This window comes from Danio aesculapii, chromosome 1 (genome assembly GCF_903798145.1).
Source record: "Danio aesculapii chromosome 1, fDanAes4.1, whole genome shotgun sequence".
NCBI classification, from domain to species: Eukaryota; Metazoa; Chordata; class Actinopteri; order Cypriniformes; family Danionidae; genus Danio; species Danio aesculapii.
The window spans coordinates 13,381,943-13,408,957 of record NC_079435.1 but is presented as its reverse complement, the minus strand read 5'-3'; the positions used below and the strand labels follow the sequence as shown (position 1 = coordinate 13,408,957).

The window sequence follows — 27,015 nt, the reverse complement described above, 5'->3', positions numbered from 1 at the left end:
ATACTAACAGATAACCAACTATTGTATTTTTCCACAACTATCGGGTATATTACTATAATACACCATAGTTTACCATAGTAAAAACTAACTCTGCTGAGAAAAAAAAGAGCTTAAACCAGTCTAAGCTGGTTGGCTGGTTTTAGCTGGTCGACTAGCCTGCTTTAGGTCTGGTCTTAGCTGGAAATGGCTGGAAACCAGCCTGGAATGGCCAAAACCCCTTGACGTGTTTCATGTTAGGGCGTTCAAGGTGATTTTTTTGAGTTTTGCTAAGTGCATCATGTTAGGTATTTTGTTGCTATGCTAGGTTTCACAGTGTAAGGGTTGGGTCTTCTGAGTTATTATTAGTGTTTTGCTAAGTGCAAAGCTCGATGCCACAATGCTAGGGTTATTGCTGTGTGGTTGTTGTGGTGTTCTGAGTGATTGATTGGGCTTTGCTAAGTGCAAAACTCTGAGTTTCAATGTTATGATTGTGTTTCTATGCTAAGTTTCAAAGTGTTAAGAATTGTTAGCATGCACACTTCTAAGTGATTGCTATGGTGTTTTGGGTGATCGTGCTGTGCATAGTACAAAACTTTGTGCTATAATGTTAAGGTTTGTGTTGCAATGCTAAGTTGCACAGTATTAGTAGTTTTTAGAGTTATTACCATAGTGTTTTGGGTGGTCACTAGTGTTGTGGAAGGTAAACTTTGTGCCACAGTTTTAGGGTTTGTGGTGCTATGCTAAGTTTCAAAGTGTTAAGAATTGTTAGCACGCACTGTGGTCTTCTGGGTGATTGTGGAGCTGTGCTAACTACAGAACTTTGTGCAATGTTGGGATTTTAGTTGTTATGCTAACTTACACAGTGTTAGGATTTTAAGCCTGTTTCAGTGATCCTTTCAGGGTTTGTTACTAAGATTGTTGTTAGCTTGTTGTTATGTGTTATAGCTATGGTAGCTAAGAATGATTCTGTATGTAGTTAGCTATGTAGTATATAGTTCGCTCCTGACTTAGATCTCTTACTTAGAGTTTCTGTCTTGTTTGTAGCTCAAATATCGTACAATTCTTAAATCAAATAGGATCCAGACAAGTAAAATATATTGTCCTGTTTCAAGACATAATATGCTCAAATTAAGTGAGCTTTTCCTTAAAATAAACGAAATAATCTTGTTTTCGTTTAAATAAAATTTGTAAAAAAAAATGTAAAGTTTATTTTTTATTATAATTTTTCTTTCTACTATTCTCCTCTTGACATGCCACACAATTTTTGTTTTGTCATGCATTATTATTGATGATGATGATGATGGCCATGAACCCCCCGTCTCAGCAGGGTGTTTTCACACCTCCAGTTTGAAAAAAGTCAGGAAAGTGGGTGAGTCCAGCTTTGTTTAGGTGGGAGTGTTGAGTGAAGAAAGAGGGAAGGGTTTGCATGAAAAGGGGAGTTTCAGTATATGCACGTGCTGATTTTCAAACAGTGACTATGCTTACATGAACCATCAGTCATCTAATTATTTCTCTTAATCTAAAAAAGACAATAGTATGATAAAGGTGTTTACATGAGTTGCTTTTTGAATGTTCCTGTCATGATCCCGTTTTACATGTTATAGCATATAATATGATTAACGTCATCGCGTCACCACGCTATCCACATTTCTTCCGGAGTTTCATGTAATTTCAGATGTTTCATTCTTAATTTATCGACTTTAGCTGCAGTTTGGCACTTTCACTTTCGTTCAGGAACATTTCATGCATGCTCCTCCATGACAAACGAGATATTGGATGCGAGGAACTGCTGGAAGAGTGTTGTTTTAATGTAATGTTTGATAGCGCACGGCGAATGGGAGAAAAAGAAAAACCCTTCGCATTTCTCTGTCGATGCAAAGACTCAGAAAGCAGGGGCGTAGCAACCGGGGGGGACAGGGGGGATACGCCCCCCTCACTTTTAGAGACAGACCATTTAGAAGCAAGTATTTAATAATTATATGAACGTATGATCTCATACAGCCCCCCCCCCCTTTTAAAATGTCCGCTACGGCCCTGCATGTGTGTATAGACTATCCTGTCACAAAATGCGGCAAAGTGATGTTTTATAAACAAATTTAACTTTGTCTCCAAACAATTCTTCTTCTTTCACTTGTTTTAATTATTGTTGGCAACACAACGTGGCATCTCTCTGAACATTTTAACAGGTAAAAATCATGTATATTAATGAAGTTGCACCTCATACACAATACAGTGCGCTGATTGATGATCTGGAAAGACTTGGAAGTCTTTCTCATGAATTAATGCTGAAAGCTCAAAGACATTCCGTTGTACTGGCCAGTACAGACAGTTAATCTCCATGCTGGAATTTACACAAGGATCTCATGGTTGTAACGTAGCTTTTAAATTTCTTTTCAAACCGGAGGAACGAATTTGCTCGAAATAACGCAAAAACAACCAATTTTCACTTTTTTTTCGAAATATATGTGTCCTAATAGTGTTTATAGCAGCGTGGGACACACATATATGACTGTCAACATCTCAAAAAAATAGTTTTGGTGTTTTGTGACCCATTAAGCATAGAATTTAGAGTTTTTGAAAAATTAGCAGTAGTGATACATTTAGAATTCATTAATAAATGTATTTATTATGTTATTTATAAAGTTATTTATTATAATTTTTGGTTACCATGGTAAAAAGATACACATTGAAATGCAATACTTTGCAAGACTGCGTTTTTTTTCTTGATTAATTATTTTTTGCTAATCTAGCATGGACAAAACTAGCAATTTCATACCCATTCCAATGTGCTTCATGCATGTTGGCCATTTGACAGGAGATCACCAGAGATCACAGCAAAACTCAAAAGCTGTTAGATCCCAAGTGTCACAAACACAGCTTTTCAAACACTCCTCCAGGATCAGCTTAGACATGCTGCTCACAGCGGAGGAGACCTTGAACGAGCCTGACGTTACTGAGTTTAGACCCTGGAGAAAAGATGTCAACACGCTGTCCTGCAGACCACAATTGGTGGGGTAATTTATTCTAAAGCTTCATGCTAGAGAGCTGTGGTTGAAATATTATGCTGACATGAACCTGTAATATTAGATCTACACTGCAAGGGAAATGTACTGCATATAAATCAGATGTATCTTAGAGCAAAAGGAGTTAAATTGGTATGCAGTTTTAAGTTTGGAGTGTTTTAGCGCTGGATACTACTAGATGTGAAAAGTATTTTAATTTGCTTTAGAAAGGATTCAAAGTGGGATCATTTTAGTATGTGACACCTCTGTTCGAATCAAGTTTAAATCATTGACTGTGTTTACATGGATATCAGTAATCAAATTATTTGCCTTAATCTTAATAAGACAATAATATGATTAAGGTGTTTACCTGAGCTGCTTTTTGAATGTTCATTTCATAATCCCGTTTTACATGTTATAGCACATAATTCGATTAACGCCATTATGCTATCCACGTCTCCTCTTCAAGTAATTTCGGGTGCTTCATTCTTAATTTTTCGACTTGATCTGCTGTTCGGTAGTTTCACTTTCATTCAAGAACATTTCATTCATGCCCCCTGTGACAAACTGCGGTATTGGATGCGAGTATGAAGTAAGAAGTGTTTTAATGGAATTTTAATGTCTGAGGTCCTTCACTGACTTGGTAGTTGCAGAGAATAGTGTCAACAGTCGTATGTGTGGAATATCCTGTCGCAAAAATGTGGTGAAAAGTCTTACATGACAGTAATATTTTGATTAAGGTGTTTACATGTCTGTACTGCACTTCAATAATGCGACTAAAATCGGCAGACACATGTTTTAATTTGATTTCTGTTTAGTTCAATTATGTCTTTAGTCTGATTAAGATATTCAAAAATCACTGTTTACATGGTAGACTTAATCAGAGTATTGTCTTAATCGTGTTAAAATCCGATTAATGGTGTCCATGTAAACGCACGCAGTGATGCTTACTCACAGAATAGCCAACATTTCTTTGTATAGACCTTTTCAATGTGGTGGTGTCATTGGTCCATGAACATTTCCTGCTTGTTGTCAAACTATTATTAACTGTAACAAGATCTCAATGTTAAATCAGCCGGAGCACCCGGAGGAAACCCACGCAAACCTCACTTTTAACCTGTGACCTCTAAGTTAAAAACATTAATTAGAAAATTAGAAAAGGGATGAAAAAGTAATCAGTTACATTGATAAAGTAACTTTCCCAACACTGTGTAGTCTTTTGCGGCTCTTCCAATGCATTCAGCCACATGATACTAAAAGCAGTCTAATCAAATGGACTTTCAACTACCTCTGAAAGTGGTTGAAAGTGGACATCTAAAACATTTTAGACCCAATTGATGCATGTATTAAAAGTCCAATTATCTGAATGATGAAAGCACATTTCAAGGTAAACAGTTCTGTTGTTGGGATCTTCTAGATGTCCAAAGCACTTATACTTCGAATCTTGTGTCTTTCCTTTGATGTTAATAGCTTTTTAATAAATTATTTTATTGAGTGCCAATTGACACATTAGTGAATTGAATGAAAATATAGGTATGATATGTATGAACATAGCAGCGTCATGAAAGATGGATCGCACATATTATGTCCTGTGTTTAGAGGACAGAGGAAACTGTCCTGAATGGGGTAGGGGGCAGAGATACCCTGCAATTGTCCCAACTAGGGGGAAATGCCTGTGAACAGGAGTTCCCCTGGTCTCTCTCTTCCACATGAAGTCATATTGTCTGTCAGTGGCCTTGTAGAGGAACTAAACTTCTGATCTTCATTTCACATGCAGGACAATAGCACTGCATTTGCTAGGAGTTGTGCAGGAAATACTGACTATACACTGCTGTTTCCTGACCACTCAATGCTGTGAGGGCATTACTTTGAGTTTTACCCTACTTTATTGGCGTAACGGTTTGTGTTTGATATGGTTTTCACCAGCATGGCCCACGCCACACTTTGAGCTAGACTTTATTGTTAGGATGTAGGGAAGAAAGGAATGGTAAGAGAACAGTGGGATGAAGGGGAAGGGGAGTAAGAGGATGACTGGTGAACAGGTGGGAAGGTGATCGGGCGTCCTACTATGCCCAGAGACCCAGAGTGGGGGTACTGTCTCTGTAATAGTTTGTCAAGGTGGGTTCAAAAGAACGAAAAGAACAGTGCTAGAGGGATGGTCTTCCTTAAATAAGTTTAAGGGAGTAGGTGATTGATTAAGGAGACAAAGTGAGGCGTGGTTATGCCGCTGAACCTTTATTAACACGTTAACTCTATTAAAGATGGCATGAGAGGTTGAAAGATCTCAAAAAATGGATAAAACAAAATTATAGTAAAATACGTCTGTAATTATTAGGATTCATTGAACTATTTCATATTTTTATTTAAAATTGTATTTGAAAATTAATGTATTTTTTTATTTAACAAACCTATAACCTCTTAAATTAGAGCGTACAAATTAATTTTGAGTAATTGCAGGTCAATTGCCATAGAAATACATCATATTTCAGCTTTATAACAGGCAATGGTTTCACCAATGGAATCACATGTTGCATGTGCTCATGAATTTCCATTTTACCATAGCTGTCCAAATGCAAAAAGTTCATGTTTTTTAATAAGTATTGATCTATTCTAGGCAATCCAGAAATTTGTGCAATGCTGGCTTCGTTGACATTTAACAAAAACGTAGAACTTCTTTGCATCAGTGGGTTTTTTAATTAATGTCAAATATTTAATGAAAGGTCTGATTGACAGCAGTGGTTCTTTAGAGTAGTTCAGAATGAGCAAATATATTTTTCACTCTTTCATTCATTCACTCATTCGTTCATTCATTCATTCATTCATTCATTCATTCATTCATTCATTCATTCAGTCATTCATTCATTCATTCATTTATTAATTTTCCTTTGCCTTAGTCCCTGATTATCTGGAGTCATCACCGTGTAATGAACCGCTAACTATTCCAGCATATGCTTGTTCAGAATGAGCAAATATATTTTTCATTCATTCATTCATTCATTCATTCATTCATTCATTCATTCATTCATTTGTTAATTTTCCTTTGGTTTCGTCCCTGATTATCTGGAGTCATCACCGTGGAAAGAACCGCCAACTATTCCAGCATATGCTTGTTCAGAATGAGCAAATATATTTTTCATTCATTCATTCATTCATTCATTCATTCATTCATTCATTCATTTATTAATTTTCCTTTGGTTTCGTCCCTGATTATCTGGAGTCATCACCGTGGAAAGAACCGCCAACTATTCCAGCATATGCTTGTTCAGAATGAGCAAATATATTTTTCATTCATTCATTCATTCATTCATTCATTCATTCATTCATTCATTCATTTATTAATTTTCCTTTGGTTTCGTCCCTGATTATCTGGAGTCATCACTGTGGAACGAACCGCCAACTATTCCAGCATATGCTTTTCGCAACAGATGCCCCAAATCTATCCTATAGATGAATATTTTGTGCATGCAACATGACGAGGCGTGCAAATCAGTAGTGTAAATCTCGGTAGTTTTCTCTTGAATTTTTTAGCACTCTTGAAATGGATCATCCTCTATAATTGTTTCTAATAATTGGCAGCCATGCTTTTTGTGCTTTGCTAATGCCCTCATCCACTGTATATGGATGGCCCTATGGATAAAGACACAAAATGGCAAATCTTAAATCAACAAATGGTTCCAAAGTCAGTCTTTTTTATGTATTCTTTAAGTGGCAATCTCCCGCTCTCCCTCGTGAAGCAAATACGGAAGTAACTGAAACTGCAATTCTGTTAAAATGGCCAACTTTACAGCAGAAACAAAGGTGTTTACAGCCTGGTACACAGAACGATTTTGGTTCATATAGCTAATACTACCCTTCATGATAACCGCGAGGGGGGTGAATTTTTTTTTACAACTCATCCGTTTCCTTTATATTAGGTTTTATTAAGTCTGCATAATAAGGGTGGGACCACTTGAGTGACAGCTAGGTCTCGCTGGTCGCCACCACTTTACCTCAGCTGATTCCGGCTAAATAGCTGCTGATCCCGGCATATACATCATACTTTTATGTTGTTTTATGTGGCTTTACACAGTCAGTTGCCTTTTGGAATTATTTCTTACAATTATCAGATGATATGGCTTGCTGTGTATACTTGATTGTGCCACAAACCTTTCACGTGGCCTCCATTTTCCAACACAGACCATATTTGAAGCATTTGGAAGTAATTTGCATTTTCCACCTGCAGAAAAACGTCATAAGAACAATGCTTAGTGGCTTAATGTAAGCACATGTGGTCAGAACCAAAGACGTAGGTTTGCTCTTGACATTGGTGGGGGCCTATGACCTACCATCCTCACTTGTGTGTCACCCTCACCCACCTTACACACCTTATTCTTGCTTGGGAAAATTCCCCTGCGCAGTTTTGGCGCTGAACACAACTACAGCCTCTCACATGACAGCAGGGAAAGGCTCTGCCAATCACAATGATCATGTGTTTTAGGGGTGGTACAACTCGAGTATAGAATGCGATTTAAACCCTTTCTGCATGTCTAGGTTAATGTTGACAGCGTTATTTTTTTAAGTGAATTAAATTATTGGTGAGGACTTTTCAGTAGTCAGTGGATATTGGTGGGGACACGTCCCCTTCGTCCGTGCTAAATGTACGCCCCTGGTCAGAACACAAACAAGTCGCAGGTCATAAAATATTGAACGTTTCTCCCAAAGAAAAGCTAGTCTGAGCAGAATGCTAGCAGGCGTCTGTAGCTCTGCTTACGCTTCGCCTCTTTGCCCTTATTTGCTTACCCCCGGTTGGCACAATGATGTGCGAACAAAATGTTGCCGGTTGGCCACGCCCACTTTTAGCTTCATTTGCACTCTTCGGAAACCTATGGGTGACGTCACGGATACTACATCCATATCTTTTGCAGTCTTTGGTATTCTTCCATGTATTTCACCACCATGTGGAAAATTTTACACACAGACCCTATATAGTGTAGTGGATTCTGATTGGCCGTCAATGTTTTTATCATTCACTAAGTAAAAACAGTTCTATAAGAGATTCCAGTGAGGTTTCTCCCACGCAGTGATGTGGACTTCTCTATACTTGTATAGATGACTATGAAAACTTTATAGTTATTGTTGTCATTCAGCGTTGGCAACACAGTGGCTCAGTTGTTAGCACTCTCGCCTCACAGCAAGAAGGTCACTGGATTGAGTCCCGGCTGAGTCAGTTGGCATTTCTGTGTGGAGTTTGCATCTTCTCCCCGTGCTGGCGTGGGTTTCCTCCAAGTTCTCCGATTTCCCCAACAATCCAAAGACATGTGGTTTGATTCAATGTGGTGAATTGAATAAACTAAATTGACCATAGTGTATGTGTGTGAATGAGTGTGTATGGATGTTTCCCAGCTTGAAAGAGCATCCGCTGTGTAATGAAGGAAAATGAATGAATGTTGTCATTCCTTTAGGCATTTATATTGAAACGTTTAACCAAACAAATCTAATTCTCCTCCTTTTTCTCTTTTCAGGTGTATCTCATCAATGTGACATATTCTGACTCCACGTCTCACATCATCTACAGAAGATACAGTAAATTCTTTGACCTTCAGGTACGCTTGCATAAGTTTAAAGTCCTTGTGAAGTCAAAATTGACATTGTTTGTTTTTCCTAGCTCACATTGTTTTTCTTTAGGTGAACAATGAATCAGTGCAAGTTAAAATTAAATGTTTGTTTTAATGATCTTCAATCAAAGTCTGAACATTTGCTTCTGGTTTGGAGTGGTGGTGCTTCTCTGTTGACATCAGTTTGATAGCTTCAGCCACAATATTCTTAGCCACGCCCCTCTTAACGTTAGTTTGTTACAATGAAATGACATGCAATAGGAAAGCCCCGCCCCTTACTAAATATTCAGTTTTAGTTGGAAGTACATCAACACACTGAAATAAAAGGCTTAGCAACTTTCACGTTGACTTTAACAGCTAAAAAAATCTAATTTCTTTCATTTTTAAATGATTTATTCAGGAATTTACTTCAGAACTGAGTTTAACACCTCTTATACAAGCCAGGCTTACACTAACATACCTATTTCTTTCAATTTCTGACTTTTATTTAAGTTTATAACCACCTCACATAACTGCATTTTTTATTCCCAAAGCAGTAGCAAGTTAAATACTAAAGAGAAGAAAGAATGTGATATGAGCCTAATGCTGTTTAATGTAGCGTGCGCTACTGGCCTCAGTGGCCGAGCGGTTGTGCTGAATGACATTTATGGGTGTATTTTACAAATGGAAGTCTAACTCTATGACGGAGCTCTCTGGACACCTCGGCCAGTAACAGTATTTGCTTTGGAAGCAGAATGGAGGAAAGCCTTCAGGTGCAGCGGGGCCCTTCTGTAAAGTCTGGGAAGAAAGAGCATGTGTGTGTTTGGGGTGTGAGGAGGACGTATTGGGTTAAGATGACTGTGCACATTTAGTTGCAGTGTAAGCATATTTCTTTGAACATATCTGTGCAGTTGGTACAGTCTGACTTCTAATTATTTTTTATAGAGACAGTTGAAGTCAAAATTATTAGTCCTCCTGTGATAAATATTTTTTTAATATTTCCTAAATGATGTTTAACGTAGCAAGGAAATTTTCACAGTATGTCTGATAATATTTTTTTTTTCTGGAGAAAGTGTTTTTTGTTTTATTTCGTTTAGAATAAAAGCAGTTTTTATTTTTTTTTAAAACTATTTTAAGGTCAATATTATTAATCTCCTTAAACAATATATTTCTTCAATTGTCTACAGAACAAACCATCGTTATACAATGATTTGCCTAATTACTCTAATTTGCCTGAATACTAGTATCCTGAAAATATCTAGTAAATATATTTACTGTCATCATGGCAAAGATAAAAGAAATCAGTTTTTAGAAATGAGTTATTAAAACTATTATTTAAAACTATTAGAAAAAATCTGAAAAAAAAAACAGAAATTGGGAAGAAAATATAGAAGCGGGGCTAATAATTCAGGAGAGCTTATAATTCTGACTTCAACTGTATATACTAGTTTGGATATATACTAAGGTTGGGTAAGTAAGATTATTTAAGTTTCATTTTTTAATACTCCTGTGATGGCTAAACTAGACTTTCAGCATCATTACTCCAGGATCCCATGAAGCTTCTGAAATCATTTTAATATGCTGATTTGTTGCTCAAGAAGCATTTCATCAGTTTTGAAAAAGTTCTGCATATTTTGTATGTGAAATCAGTGATACAGGTTTTCTTTGATAAACAGAAAGTTCAAATGAATATTTGACGTCACTGACTTTACTGACTATCATACTTTTGAACTATAATATGGTAATTATTATACTTGCATGCACTGTAGTAATGTACATCAACCATTTTAGTCATGTACAACAACAGTGTACAGCATAAAAAATATAAAATATATAAAAATATATACCACGTCTTTGGACTTGTGGGGGAAACCGGAGCACCCGCGAACCAGCGAACTTCTTGCTGTGAGACAAACTTGCTACCCACTGCGCCACCGCATCACCATATATATATATATATATATATATATATATATATATATATATATATATATATATATATATATATATATATATATATATATATATATATATATATATATATATATATATATATATATATACAAACAAACAAACAAACAGATTCTGAGCATCAGGGAAATTTAAATGGCTCATGCTAAAACTATAATATTCTTTAAAGTTTGGTTCACTTTGAAATGTTGATTCTGTATGTTATCAAAAATTATACAAAAAATAATATTGTGTCTTGTCAAAGTACCTTGAAGCTTTATGTATTTCATGGTATTTGAAAATGGTACACTCTCAGAAATAATGCAGCCACTGGGGTGGTATCCTTTTAAAATGTACATCTTTAAACTTTTAGCCACAATATGGAGTCTTTAGATACTAACATCTACTTTTAAAATGGTAAACTCCCAGAAATATAGCGGTCGCTGGGGTGGTACCCTTTTAAAAGGCACATTTTTGTACTTTTTAACAACAATAATAAGTCTTTAGGTACTAATATCTACTTTTAAGTTAGCACATAGACACGTTAGGTACTAATATGTTCCCTTTACATTAAAAAGTGTACCTTTTGAGAGGGTATATTTCTATTGACAGCTTTTGTACTCTTGATTCTGTGAGTGTATCGAGTATGTATAAATAATTATCTTTTACCATCACTGGACCTTGACTAATTATTCTTCAGTAAAAACTTGCTAGTGAGAGATGTATTTGTGTGTGCACTGTAAAAAATGCTGGTTTCCACACAATCAATTTGTGTTGGGACAACTCAAAGCAATGAAGTTAACTTATTAGTTTTACAATTTTAAGTGGATTAAACATAAAACAGTTTAATTGCCCCAGAAACATCCCTAGAATTGTGTTGTTTCAGCTTATTTTAAACAAGCAGTGTTAACCCCCATGGTTCTCCCACACGTCCACAGTGTGTTGAGTTGATTGCTCTTCTGTGTCAAAGACTCCAGTGTTTAACACAAGAGCTAATGGCGGCCATGTTTTGCACAGGCTGGTGGGGTGAAGTCAAAGCCCTCATTGATGATAAGCTGAGAGGGCAACTCAACTAGTCAATCACTTCCCTCCTCTGGAGTTCCTGCGTCCCTTACGGAACAGTTGACAGGAACAATAATAAACATTAGGAAGAGGGATGTGCCTTTCAGAGGCGTCAGCAGATGTTTCAGATCATGCTAAGAATGTATAGAAGCAACGTTTCTGACTATGGTTTTAGTAGTTTAGAAATGTAGTACTTGCATTGGTATGGATGTGAAATTGTGAGTACAAGGTTTGAGGTCAGAAAGATTTTTAAAATAAATTAATAATTAAATGCGGCAAGGATGAATTAAAAAGATAAAAAATCACTTGAAGATGTTACAGATAGTTATTTATTCTACTGTTTTCACCATTAAATGCTAAGTAATGCTATTTGAGCATTACTTAGCATTTAAATGAGCATATTGAGCACAAAATTAGCATATATAACTTTGAATAGAATAATTATAATTGAACATAAACTCTATCTCACATTAAAAAATACTATGGTAATTAATAGTAAATACCATAGTAAAACAATTAGAGTTTACTATATGCTAACAAATAATATACAGAAATAATCTGTTGTGGTAATTCTAAAGTTGCTGTGGTAATACAGCTATAGTAATACAAACAATTACAAGATACTGTACTAAGTTTTCTACAACTATAGTGTATTTTATAGTACAATGCACTCTATTTATTGTTGTAAAATCTAAGGTATACTACATTATTTATTGCAGTTTATCAGTTAACTATAGTTAACACAAAAAAATTCATAGTTCGACACAGTTGATTTGTGTTGGGTCAACATGAAGGAATTAAGTTAACTTATTAGTTTTTTTACAAAGTTAAGTGGATTGAACTAAAAAAGTTCAATAATTGTGTCGTTTCAGCTGATTTTAAAAAAGTCGTTTCAACAAACAGCAAACGTCATTTTTCAGGTGTTCACAATTTTGTAGCATTCATCAACAAAGTCTTGTAAATGCTATAAAATATACAGTATAATACACTTTACTCTAGTATGGTTAAAAAACACTATAGTATTTACTATAAATTACTGTAGTATTTTCTAGAGGTATTTAGAAAAACCAGATTTAGAGGTTTGTTAAAAACTAAATCAGCTTTTAAAAATTGGAATAGTATACTACCTGATAAAAGTCTTGTCGTCAATCCCAGTTGGAAAAGCAACAAATAATAACTTGACTTCTGTTGATCATTTGGAAAAGTGTCAGAAGGTAGATTTTTCTGATGAATCATCTGTTGAACTGCATCCCAATCATCACAAATACTGCAGAACTATTGGAACCAGCATGGACCCAAGACTCTCACAGAAATCAGTCAAGTTTAGTGAAGGTAAAATCATGGTTTGGGGTTACATTCAGTATGGGGGTGTGCAAGAGATTTGCATAGTGGAAGGCAACATCAACAGCCTGAGTTATTAAGAGATTTGTGCTGCCCATTACAATACAAACCACAGGAGAGGACAAATTCTTCAGCATGATAGCTCTCCTTCTCATACTTCAGCCTCCAGATCAAAGTTCCTGAAAGCAAAGAAGATCAAGATGCTCCAGGATTGGCCAGCCCAGTCACCAGACATGAACATTATTGAGCATGTCTGGGATAAGATGGAGGAGGAGGCATTGATGATGAATCCAAAAAATCTTGATAAACTCTGGGAGTCCTGCAAGAACACTTTGCCATTCCAGATGACTTTATTAATAAGTTATTTGCGTCATTGCAGAGATGTATGGATGCAGTCCTCCGAGCTCATGGGAGTCATACACAATATTAACTCTTTTTCCACTGCACCATGACTTTATATTCTATACTGTACATTATTTCTGTTACGTGACAAGACTTTTGTCTAAGCAAAGTCAGACCTTACTGTCCTAATTAAATAATTAATCCAATCAAGGCATTGTCATATTTTATTTTGGTAAAAATAAGTGTAATCTAGAGGCATCTGCCTTTCATAAAAGCCACTTCTGATACCAAATGATCTACTAGAAGTCAAGTTATTATTTCTTGTTAGTAAAACTTGGATAGATGAAGACTTTTGTCAGGAAGTGTACTTTACAATATTCCATTGTACTGGATTTTTGATCAAGCAAATAGAGGCTTAATAGCACACTTCTTTTTTAAAACATCAAAAAGGCAAACTTTAACATATACATATCAATGGAAACATTGTGAACAGAATCAACTCTTTCTGTCTATCTCAGACACAGTTGACTGGCAGACTCACATTATCCAATTTCCAAGTTGGATTTGCAGTGTTTTCATTACCTACTTGCATCATAGTGCATCAAATGTTCTGTCGCAGTGTTTTAGAGAATCAGGGTGCTATATAAACCATTTGGTAAATGTGACTATGGGTGGCTTTGTTGTGAATTATGAATTCATAAGCTCCCATTATCTTTCAGTGTAACTCCCTGTGCTCTGCTGGTTAGCATTAGCATTGTGTGTGTAGGAGTCTATTCGAACTCCAAGTTAAACATGGGAACTGTGCTTAAAAGCTTCTCATGCTCACTGACAGCTGGTTAAACACTATTTGACCATTCTCTAATGCTCCACAGTTCATTTAAAATAAAATCATTCAGACTGGCCAAGAATAAGGAACTTCGTTTTCACTCTGCACATTTTCTGTTAGCTGAGCCGAGGTCTTTAGTTATCCAAACACACAGACAGACTCAAATGCACAACGTCTGCAAGTTCAGCCCTAATTGTAACTTAAGAATCATATTCTGAACATCCTTTAATTCAGCCTTATAAACATTTACCATGTTAACTATAGTTAACAGTGAAATAGCCTATCATGGTGTCAGTTGTTAGTGCAGTAGAACTGTGGTTAGGGATAGCATTTGGTAGAGGAAAATAGAGGAAAAGAATCACATGACAGAAAGATTAATGAAAGCTGCTCTGTCAGAGTCCACACCAATTAAGCTATTGTTTCGTTAATACATATATATTAATTTGATTTAGTGTAATGGCTAAAATGGTTTAAAATGAGTTTGCTTCACTATTGGTTTGTTTGGTCAGGAAAAAAATAGTCCTGGTTTACTGTCGATTTAGCACAGACACACAATAACAAAAAAAAAAAGCTGCATTTGACTGTGCTTCCCATATGTAGACTTTATTTGGGTTGGCCGCCCAGGTATATTAATGGCCGCCCAAGTGTATTTAGTAACATATTTTTTACTATTATTATCATCATTTTACACTATTTTGTATCCACCTAATATAACCAAACATCCAAAATCGATTAAGTAGTGGAAAGTCTTCTCTCGTTTACCCATTTCGTTCAGTGTGCACGAGACCTGTCAACACTCCCACAGACAGTCTCACATGCTCTGCAGACCCACAAAGATGCAGCATTTGGCAAAATTCGCCTGGCCGGGTTTCTAAATCTCCTAAAATGCTTCCTAAAATTCTAAAAGGATACAGCTTTTGCTTTCTAAAGCATCGTATGGGTCATTACCTTTTTACTTAAGCCTTTCGGTTGGCTTTGCAGCTGGGTGTGCACGCAATTAATTAATGAATTAAATAATTAATTCTTTAACCCAAACGACTGAGAAAAAAACGTTATTATATTGCAAAATGGAAAAAATGACTGGTCTAAACTAAAAAGAAACAATTAATAACAGATTTTTGTTAAATAAAATGATTGTTAAAAATTAAATTATGTTTTGTTTGTCGTATATACTGTAAGTAGGTAAATGGTGTGTTTGAATCCGTATATAGAAATATAGTATATTTCAGACCTGTGGGAAGCACTGATTTGATGTTGTGTTTTGTGTGATATAACTTGCTGAACATGCAAAACAACGTCTTTGTTCGTGGCTTAACGTGCCTGTTATATTGTATATGGGTACATTTAATATTTGATTTTTTTTTTTATCAGTTGAGAACTTCTGAATAGCTAATAAGCATTTTTTCTGATGGTTGTATTAAACTCAAATGAACATCATTATGACTATAATAAGAAAAAAGGCACTGCATCCTGTTTGTGATTGTATCTTGTGACATCACATCCTGTTTTGGTTTGTTCAAATGTCTGTTTGTGGTTTAATAGTTTTAAGCTTTTGTTTACTGTATTGCAAATACAGCTTAGCATGAATGGCAAGTAATGGAAAAAAAAAACATATTACATTAATATTTTAATAGTTTCACAATAATTTGTTTGGAAGTGGGACTAAAACACATCTCAGTTTTATCCATAACAGATCCAAAACAAAAGCTCAAAACATTATGCAATTCTAAGTGTGCCTCACACAGGTGAGTGGGCTTGACAAACCACCTGTAGAAAACACACTCTCCCTTTCATCGCACATTTGAACCAGACACTTTCCTACAATCACAATCAATTGTAGGTCGATTTGGACAAAAGCGTCTGCCATATGACTGAATTTAAGTGTAGATGGTTTTATTCCTAGCAGAAGCTTGAAAACGAGACTCCTGTTAAGAAAATAACCGAAAATACCATCCAAACCTACCATGTAAGCATAATTTGTGAGCAAAGTAGAGTTTGGTAGCAAAGTTAGCAACAATGATCCTAAAAACTGCAATGATGGTTTTGCCAATGGTTATGCACAGAGAAACTTTGATTATTATGCAAGGGCCATGGTTAGTTTTCATAAGGGGTGGGTGTATATTCTTGGACGTATATCAGGAAGCATGTATTGTTTGTACTTCTAGGTTCTTGTTTGAAGTTTCAGGTCTATTTTGTCCTCCCTGGTCTCTGTGGAGCAGCCACCCACAGAGCTTATGTATAGCTAACTCACAGTAAAAACAAGGCCATTTTAAACTGCACTTCTATCACTTCTGTGATGTTTACAAGTACACATAGGCTTGCATCTCTCTAAAAGGCTTGAGGATTCATAAAGTTATATGTTTTTTTTTGGACATTTTACATGTCTTCTAGAGTTGAACAGTTGCGTTTTACCAATTTTTTATCCATTCAGCCAATTTTAGGATCTGCCAGGATTACTTTTAGCTTAGCTTAGCATAGATCATTGAATCAGATTAGACCATTAGCATCTAAGAGATTAGATAATTTTCCTATTTCAAGCTTGCCTCTTCTGTAATTACATTGTGTGCTAAGACGGATGGAAAATGAAAAGTAGCTATTTTTCTAGGCAAGGACATGGATAGGAACTATACTCTCTGGCTTAATAATCAAGGAACTTAGCTGCCGTACCATGGCTGTCAAATAATACAGAAAAAAGTACCAGATGCTGATATGTAAGTGCTCAAATTGACATTTGTGGCCATTCAAGGTAGAAATATAAGTCATAACTCTACTGTTTTGACATTTTTAATAAAATAAGAGTGTTAGAATGAAGTGTACACACATTAGGGAAAATACCAGAGTGTTGTCATTATATGGGTTTTGAAATGTGTATTTTTTTATTCAATGTTTGACGTAATCGCAGCTGAAAAATGAGGAGAGGGTGGGACATTGAATAGCTCCTCCCCTTTAAAAAAACAGCCAATATCGTTTTGTTTTTGTCACAGCTCTGCCAGTGAGAGCAGTTGAGTTCAAGCACATCAAGTGAAAAGCATCTTGAAGGGGGCCGTGCTTATCAGATACTAGAGAGCATTTGATTGGTCAGAAGATATGATGACAAACTGAAGTATTATGTAATATGTAAAAAGTCGTTGATCCATTTAGGCGGAAGTGACAAACCACCAAAACAAACAAATCCATAACCCAACATTACCATTCCTCCTTTTTGATATCTCCGCTATTGTTTCTAGACACGCCCCTTACTCCTGATTGGCTGATTGGTTTTTCCAATTTTGCAATGCATATTTAATTTTTCATTCATTCATTCATTTTCATTTGGCTTTGTTTCTTATTTATCAGGGATCGCGACAGTGGAATGAACCGGCAACTTTTCCAGCATGTTTTTTTTTTAATAATTTTTTTGGGGGTTTTCACCTTTAATTGATAGGACAGTAGAGAGTATAGACTGGAAAGGGTGGTGAACAGAGAGAAGAGAAGGATCGGCATAAGACCTTGAGGCGGGAATCGAACTTGGGTTGCCTTGAGTGCCATGTGTTGACGCACTAACCACTACACTATTGGTGCCGACATTCTGGCGTATGTTTTATGCATCGGATGCCTTTCCAGCCGCAACCAAGTACTGGGAAAACATGTAATTTTTGAAAACGCAAAAAGTTTTTTTTGTGACAATTGGAATTAAGGAGAAGAATTAAGTTCAAGGGAATGTTTCTGAAATGTAATCCCTAATAAGGATGCACAGGTACAGAATGTAGCATTGTGAGCTGAATGTTAAGAAGTGGGGTGTGTCTCATTGTCAAGTACACTGGCAGGGCTCCAGTGCTCTATACTGTATGCTCAGGTCTTCCTCATCTGATCACACAGCACTGCAGGTTTCTGACATTTGCATAACTCGTGAGGCGATTCGTGATTTTTCAACCCATGCTCTAAATTTGTGTTATCAAGCTTCAGTATTTTTGTGTTTGGAAGACTGAGTAGAATGAATGGTAAAATTGAACATCAAAATCTGGGAAAACGGTAGCAAAGGCTGGCCTGACAGTTGTAGTGAGGGATTCGGATGTTTGCTTAATCATATAGCAAATTGCTATAGTCAACTAGTGAGTTTTGGATTTTTTTTTTTAACAAAAGTACTTTAAATGGCATGAATTTAGAGCAATAAATTTTCCTAGGTAGTTTTATCTTCTTGACAGCCATACAAATTCAGTGTGACTGTATATAATATTAACATTTTTATATGGTAATGTTTTATTTGTTTTTAATATAAAGTTTTTATAATTAGATATATAATTCTTCATAATATTCATTCATTCATTCATTTTCTTTTCAGCGTAGTCCCTTTATTAATCAGGGGTCGCCACAGTGGAATGAACCGTTGACTTATCCAGCATATGTTTTACGCAGTGGATAACACCCAAACACACTTTTTCACACACATACATATAGCCAATTTAGCTTATTTAAATCACCTATAGCACATGTCTGTGGACTGTGAGGGAAACCGGAGCACCCGAAGGAAACCCACGCGAGAATGTGCAAACTCCACATAGAAATGCCTACTGGCCCAGCCGTGGAACCAGCGACCTTCTTGCTGTGAGGTGATCGTGCAACCCACTGTGCCACCATGCCGCCCATAATACTTTTATTCTGCAAATAATTTATATTCAGCAAAAAAATAAAAATAAAATAAAAAATTTGTATCTATTCACTAACAAATCTTCAAAAAAAGAATAACTGAATAACAGAACTGTTTTCAAAATTGATCCTGTTAAAATGCTACTTAGCCACTAAAATGGTTTACTTACTGTTGCTTATATTCTGGTTTTTACGTTACATAATTTCATTGTTGTTTTATGCTTTTGAAGGCCTTCTTTTTACCCAAATCCTGTTATTGTCTCATATCTTTTTGTTTAGATAGGATGAATTGTTTTTTCATTATTTTTATTATTCTTAATTGTTATTATTTAATTTAATTTAATTTCAATTTTTTTAAAATATATACTGTTTTATAGTTTAAAAATGTGATTTTATTATTATTATTATTATTATTATTATTATTATTATTAAAAACAAATACAATTAAATCCTTACTTAAAAATAAAATAAATAAAAATCATGTTTAAAAATCATGTTTTTTTTGTCTTAAAATATTATCAAAATATTTAAAACGTACTGCTAGTTAAACATATAATATATTATATACTATATATTATAATATAAACATATTTAAACAAGCCCTATATTTTACATTTTATTTATTAACTATTTTAGAACATTTAAAAATTATTTGTATATTTTTTATTTATTTAATTCTAACTTTATGCAACTAATTAATTACATTTATTTATTTATTCATGTTTTTATTTATTTATTTATTTATTTATTTATTTATTTATTTATTTATATATTTATTTATTCATTCATTCATTCTTTCATTTTCTTTTCGGCTTAGTCCCTTTATTAATCTGGGGTTGCCACAGCGGATGAACCACCAATTTATCCAGCATATGTTTTACGCAACAGATGTCCTTCCAGCTGCAACCCATCACTGGAAAACACCACACACACTCATTAACACACATACACTACGGACAATTTAGCTTACCCAATTCACCTATAGCGCATATCTTTGGACTTGTGGGGGAAACAGGAGTACACGGAGGAAACCCACGCTAACATGGGGAGAACATGCAAACTCCACACAGAAATGCCAACTGACCCAGTCGAGGCTTGAACCAGCGACTTTCTTGCTGTGAGGTGAAAGCACTATCCACTGCACCACCATGTCGCCCTCATTCATTCACCTATTTATTTATTTTTAATAAAAAATATTTGCGTACACACACAAACACACATTCCCTGCAAAACCTGGTCCTCAGATTGTCTCCGCTCATGAACCGTCTGACTCTGGATGTTCTCCTCAATTATATTACATCTAGATTTGGGAAATCGTAGGCAGCGTAGCCCGGCTCCAAAATCCAAAATGGGCTTCCAGACCGCAAGGCACGGCAGGAAAGGCCACAGCTCCAGATGTTTTATTTTTTTCGGGCCGTTCAGGGATGCATGGCTCTCCTACTGTATTCATGTCCGTGTGAGAAGAAGGAGCCAGATTGTTAAAGCGGATAAAGGCCTGTTTCATGAGCGAGCTGGAGTCGCAGTCAGGAGACGAACACCTCCACTTCACAGACACACTGGCCTTGTGCTCAAAGGGACAATGGAGGGTTTTGAGTCTGCGGTGAGCAGAGAAGTTGCCCTTGGCTGCTGATCTGAGGCCAGATTTGTGCAAGTCAAGGAAAGCAAGAGAGAGAGGGAGACTAAATTTAGTGTTTCACAGTTCAGTCCATTTAGATCGAGGTTTCCATTCTTATTCCAGTTACTGCCTTGTTTAACTCTTTCATTCACTTTTGTGAGAAAAAGAGAGAAACAACTGAGATCTTGAGTATTTGATGGGGTAGGGTTAGAATGAGGTTTGAGCTAAAAAAAAAAACATTAATCAAATTATGTGGACGTGATGATTGTTGCTTGTTTTATTGATTTATTTCATTGTTTAAAATTATACAATTTATCATTTATTTCATTGTTTAAAATTATACGATTTAATAAATGTCTTATTTTGAGCTAAAACAATAGCATTTACAATTAATAATATTTAATAATGCAATCAGTATCATCATTTATTTTCATATTTGTAAATATTTCTTCATTTTCTTTAGAAAATATTTATTTTAATGTTTTATTTCATTGTTTAAAATTATGTAATTTTATAATAAAAGTCTAAATATAAAATTTTTAGTTAAAAGTCTTTATTGCATTAATTTTTTTTCTGTTTTGTATTTATTTTCTTCTATTAAAGTATTGTTTTTTAGCACTTTTCTTTTTTATAATTTTATTTCAAATAAATGCAATTTTCTATGTATATTTAAAATTTTTTTGTTGTATTTGTAATTTTAATTTAATTTAATTTAATTTTATTTTATTTTATTTTATTTTATTTTATTTTATTTATTTTATTTTATTTTATTTTATTTTATTTTATTTTATTTTATTTTATTTTATTTTATTTTATTTTATTTTATTTTATTTTATTTTATTTATAGAGCCATAATTTTTTTTATTATTTGTTTTTTATTTTATTTTGATGTTATTTAGAATAATTTATACTATTTAAAGGTATCTTTTTACCAAATACTTATTCTTATTCTTATTCTTTTTGTTTTATTTATTTATTTTAATTCTTTAGCATCTTTTTATTTTGTTTTTTTATTTTTTATTTTATTTTATTATTTTAATTCTTTTGGTTTATTTAAATTTTTTTAATTTAATTTAATTTCAGTTTTTTTTGTTTACTTTATTTTGTTTTTTTAAATTTAATTTAATTTAATTTTTTCAAATAAATGCAATTTTATATGTATTTTTTTAAAAACATGTTTTAAATATATTTTTGGTGTATTTGTATTTTTAATTTAATTTAATTTATAGAGCAATCATTTTATTTTATTTCATATTATTTATCATTTTTTAAAACTATTTAAAGCTATCTTTTTAAATAGTTTCTTTTTGTTTTAATTTGTATTTTTTTTTACATTTATTTTATTTTATTTTATTTTACTTAAAATTTTTATATAGTATTTCAAAGGTGTCTTTTTAACCAATAATTTAATTTAATTTAATTTTTATTTTTTAAATTTTATTTTATTTTATTTTATTTTATTTTATTTTATTTTATTTTATTTTATTTTATTTTATTTTATTTTATTTTATTTTATTTTATTTTATTTTATTTTATTTTTCCCAAAAAGTGCTCAAAAACTGTTAAACCCATTTTCACAACTGTTGTCCATAATTACTCCACCATAACGAAACATCCCAACCTAAGTGGAGTTTCTAAAATGAGGATATGGTATCTGTTTTTTGGCCGTGTGGTTGTGTTAGATCTGGCCATGTGCGCCAGTGTTGTGATGGTTTAGTAATGAAGTGGGACTCTTTTGATGTGTTTGCTGTTGTGGCTCCGGCCATGTTTGTGTGTCTGAATGTGGCTTTTATTGTGCATTTCTCTGTGTTTGTGCCAGACTGTGGGCTTCTGACCACCTCTCTGAAGTCGTTTGATGTTTTCTACACTTTGAGTCTATTGCAGCACTAACAAGCTTTGAGCTCACATACGACTGAAACCAGCCTGTGAGCTATTAGAATAAAAAAAAATTGTAGAACATTTCCTTTTCCGTCAGCACTGGCACCACCAGCAACATCTAAGCTGTTTTGGGACAGACTGGAGACGACTGAGACTGAGATTATACATGTAAGAACTAACACAAGCTGCAGTGATCTGCTGAATTACATGCAATAATTGGTCAGGCGTTCATTTCTGTGTTGCGCGAAGGCAATCTTTTAATTGCTTAATGATTAGTGAATATCTCTGTTATAGAAACACAATTTTTTTTATATATGTAAATTTTACAACTCCCCTAGAGTCCCCTATAGTAAAAAAAGTTTTACTATTTCTGAATCCATTCAGCCAAACTTCGGACCTGGCAGGAACACTTTTAGCTTAGCTTAGCATAAATCATTGAATTGGATTAGACCATTAGCATCTCGCTCAAAAATGACCAAATCGTTTAGATAATTTTCCTAGTTAAAGCTTGACACTTCTGTAGTTTTATCATGTATTTAGACCAAACAACAATGAAAAGTTGTGGCTAGATATGGCTAGAAACTATACTGTGATTCTTACGTAATAATCAAGGAACTTTACTGCCGTCCCATGGCTGGAGAAGGCGCAATGATATTATGTAACATCTGAAAATTTGCTAAATTCCATCAATAATACAAAATGGTAACATATGAAGTTACTTAGCTGGGGACTTTTTTTGTTATTTTGTTTTTTTTAGGTATAAATTGGAGACGACTAAGACTAAAATTATACATGTCAGAACTACAAGCTGCAGTGATCTGCTGAATTACATGCAATAACTGGTCAGGCTTTAATTTCTGTGGTGAGTGAAGGCAATATTTTAATTGTTTAATGATTAGTGAATATCTCTATTAAAGAAACAGGTCAATGTATTTTGTGCATGTCCCTGTTAAATAAATAAATTCAAATTAATTTAAAATTAAAATTAAAATTCAAAAGTGTTAAAATCTTAATATTATTATTAATTATTCATCTCCCTGCTGGTGAGAAGAGAAAGTGGGGGAGAGAGGCAGTATCAATATAACCAAAAGCAAGATTTTATTATTTCAAATAATTCAGTATCGATATTTATCAATCTATCGATGTTTTGACAAAAATTGTAATGTGTTTGAAATGTCGGCATGCACTTACTCCCTCCCTGTTACCTACCACACTCTGGTACTGGATGTTTTAGTCATTCGATATGGTTGTTTAACTTGTGTGGCACAAATCTTGTGAATAAGGTCGGCCAGTATAAATAAACGAATCTCTCTTTGGTCTAAAAATCGAGCCAAACATATACACGAGACCTCAAAAGGAAGGGTGTGCACTGGAATGCGTTTTTATAAAAAAAATTTGTATTTTAATTTAATTAAATTTAATTTTGCTTTATTTTATTTCATTTTAATTTATTTATAGAACCATCATTTTATTTTGTTTAATGTTATTTTTTATTTTTAATACCATTTTAAAGGTATTATTTCCAAATACTTCCTTTTAATTTAATTTAATTTAATTTAATTTAATTTAATTTAATTTAATTTAATTTAATTTAATTTAATTTAATTTTATTTTATTTTATTTTATTTTATTTTATTTTATTTTATTTTATTTTATTTTATTTTATTTTATTCATAAGACCATAATTTTATTTTGTTTAATGTTATTTTTTATTTTTAATACCATTTTAAAGGTATTATTTCCAAATACTTCCTTTTAATTAAATTAAATTAAATTAAATTTTATTTTATTTTATTTTATTTTATTTTATTTTATTTTATTTTATTTTATTTTATTTTATTTTATTATATTATTTTTTTAAGTTCCCCAAAAGTGCTCAAAAACTGATAAACCAATTTTTACAACTGTTGTACAATCAGTCTCATGCTCTCCACTCCTCCATGACCGCCACAGCATTTGCTCAGGATACAGCCTGGTCCAGGATTATGGAGACCTCAGGATAAGGAAAAACAGACTCACATAAGCGTAAATGCCATTCAAATTATAATGTCTTTTGGGAAGTGTTCCTGGGGTTTTTTTCCGAGGTCAATATATTTTGTGCATGTCTCTGTTAAATAAATAAATTCAATTCAAATTTAAATTCAAATTCAAAAGTGTTAAAATCTTAATATTATTATTAATAATTGTGGGAGTGTGAGAGAGCAAAGCCAGTATCAATACTAACCAAAAGCAAAATTTTATCATTTCAAATAATTTAGCATTGATATTTATCAATATATCAATATTTTTGACAAAAACTGTAATGTGTTTGAAATGCCGGCATGCACTTACTCCCTCCCTGTTACCTACCACACTCTGTTACTGGATGTTTTAGTCATTCGATATGGTTGTTTAACTTGTGTGGCACAAATCTTGTGAATAAGGTCGGCCAGTATAAATAAACGAATCTCTGGTCTAAAATCGAGCCAAACATTTACACACAACCTCAAAAGGAAGGGTGTGCACGGGAAGCCCGCGTTAAACCGAGTTAGTAGTAGAAGTCCTTCTCTGAAAGGGAGGACTCTGTTTGTTTAAACTTTTCCCTCTGGAGTTTTCACTATAAATTTACACAAACACTCCTGGCCGAGGATGGGCATGTCCCTCCGTGTTTGATCCCCTGCACAGAAGTTAGCCGGGTTGGCACAAAAACATGGAAATTATTCTGAGAGGCTCAGGATAATGAACGTGTCTGACTTCTAAAGTGCTGTTTCTGTGTGTATGTAGTCATTGTGATGTACAGATGGAATATGTAATTTTGTCACTGGCAGGAGTTAGAGCAGTTTATATGTTCAGCGCAGTGTTGGTTTTTCTTGGGTGACCCAGATTTGCTAGGGTTTTCTCTGCACCTGGTCGCAGCAGACACACATACTTACATACGGTCTCACACACTTTCTTTGGGCACTGCCACTCTCCCGGGGGAAGTCCTTTGGCACACACTGAAATATACACACACATGTTCTCTTTCTCTTGCACGCTGTCGTAGACATTCAGCAAAGCATGAACTGAGATGCTTTTTCTCCTATTTTAGGTGCTTTCGAGGTTTACTTCCCGTTTTATTCAGTGCTTAAGTTCACATACAATGTTTGTCAGGATTTGTTGCATCTAAACTTTTGAAATAAAGCAGATAAAAAAGGACATTGTGAGATGAACTTTATAAGGTCATGTTGTGAGAGTCGAAGTTGGAAAAAATAATGCAAAATAAATTTGTACAGTACCTGTTGATAGTCAGAAGTATGAGAGATAAAATGACGCAGTGATGCAGGTACATCCGCACCTGGAGGGCCGGGGTCCTGCACAGTTAGTTGCAATTTCAGACCAACCTCAGATTTGAAGCTGCGGTCACACTGGGCTTTGTGTGTGCGAAATTCTGTCGTACGGCGCTGCGAAAAGGGGCGGGATTAAACAAGATGATTAGACATTAAAAAAAGCGAGCGATTGCTCCATGTTTTAAATTTCTGTCCAGAGAGGTCATGTTTTGTTCCTCGATTGGTCTCACGCAGTCAAGTGGTGCGATTTCGCAGGTCAGAGTTCACCAAGCTTGAACTTTGCACCGCAGCGAACTGCGAAACTTAACGCATGACCCTGCATTTCCGGTCTGACGCATTCGTGTGCGTATTAATGGAAGTCTATGGGAGGAAAAGCCCAGTGTGACAGCAGCTTGAAGTTGCAGTTTGAGGTGGTGCAAAACAGGCTCAAGTGTGGTTAGCACTGTCGCCTCACAACAAGAAGGTCGCTGGTCCGAGTCTCAGCTGGACCAGTTGGCATTTCTGTGTGGAGTTTGCATGTTCTCCCCATCTTAGTGTGGGTTTCCTCCGGGTGTTTCAATTTCCCCCACAGTCTAAATCAGGGCTGGGCAAACTCAGTCCTGGAGGGCCAGTGTCCTGCACAGTTTAGCTCCAACTCTAATCAAACACACCTGCTTATAGATTTCTAGTGATCCTGAAGACACTGATTAGCATGTTCAGGTGTGTTTAATTAGTGTTGGAGTTCAACTATTCAAGACACCGGCCCTCCAGGACTGAGTTTGCCCACCACTGGTCTAAATACAAGCGCAATAGGGGAACTGGATGAACTAAATTGACCGTAGTGTATGAGTGCATGTATGAATAAGAGTGTATGGGTGTTTCCCAGTACTGGGCTGCGGCTGGAAGGGAATCTGCCACGTAAAACATATGCTGAAATATTTGGCAGTTCATTCCCCCGTGGCGACCCTAATAAATGAGGGACTAAGCTGAAGGAAAATAAATAAATTAATAATTTGCCCTCACAATCATTGATCAAATTCCATAACCTTACCTCCTACGTTGAAATTACTTTTCTTCATTTCTGGTCACATGTAACTCCTTTAGGGCGGGGCTGTCAGGGTGGGTTTCGTTTCTGTTCTGAATTCGTCCATATCAATTTTCCTCCTTTTTGTTAGCAACTCCCATCTTCCAACCATCCAATCAGTTTCCAGAGCAAAAAATCATGCACCGCCCTACATTTTTTTCTCATTTTAGGACCATTTCAATTGGATGTACCTCACAACATGTGAAAAATGACAATCTTTACCTCCTTTTCATGCCAACTTTAAGACCAAACTAGCGCGTAGCAGCCTCCTGCAGTGCTGTCACTGTACCAAAGTCAATAGGAGTACAGCTCGCCCTCATTGTGTCTTCACAACCAAACCTGGACCAGCATTGTATAACTGATCTGAGGTCAGCGTGGGGCTGTCATTGGGGTTTAAGCCAGCTCTGGCTCCTCATATGGAGAGAGTGAGGGCTAAATCTGGGTGTGGGCAGA

The 27,015-nt window shown here is 34.8% G+C and overlaps 1 protein-coding gene across 8 annotated transcripts in view; it reads left to right on the top strand.

Moving 5' to 3' along the window:
• sh3pxd2aa (SH3 and PX domains 2Aa) overlaps positions 1-27,015 on the top strand; it is a 181,724-nt gene that overhangs the window by 22,460 nt on the left and 132,249 nt on the right. For all 8 annotated transcript variants that reach the window (XM_056456607.1, XM_056456605.1, XM_056456604.1 and 5 more), the window contains exon 2: positions 8,483-8,563. In XM_056456607.1, the coding sequence (XP_056312582.1) occupies positions 8,483-8,563 (81 nt within the window). The remainder of the gene's footprint in view (positions 1-8,482; positions 8,564-27,015) is intronic.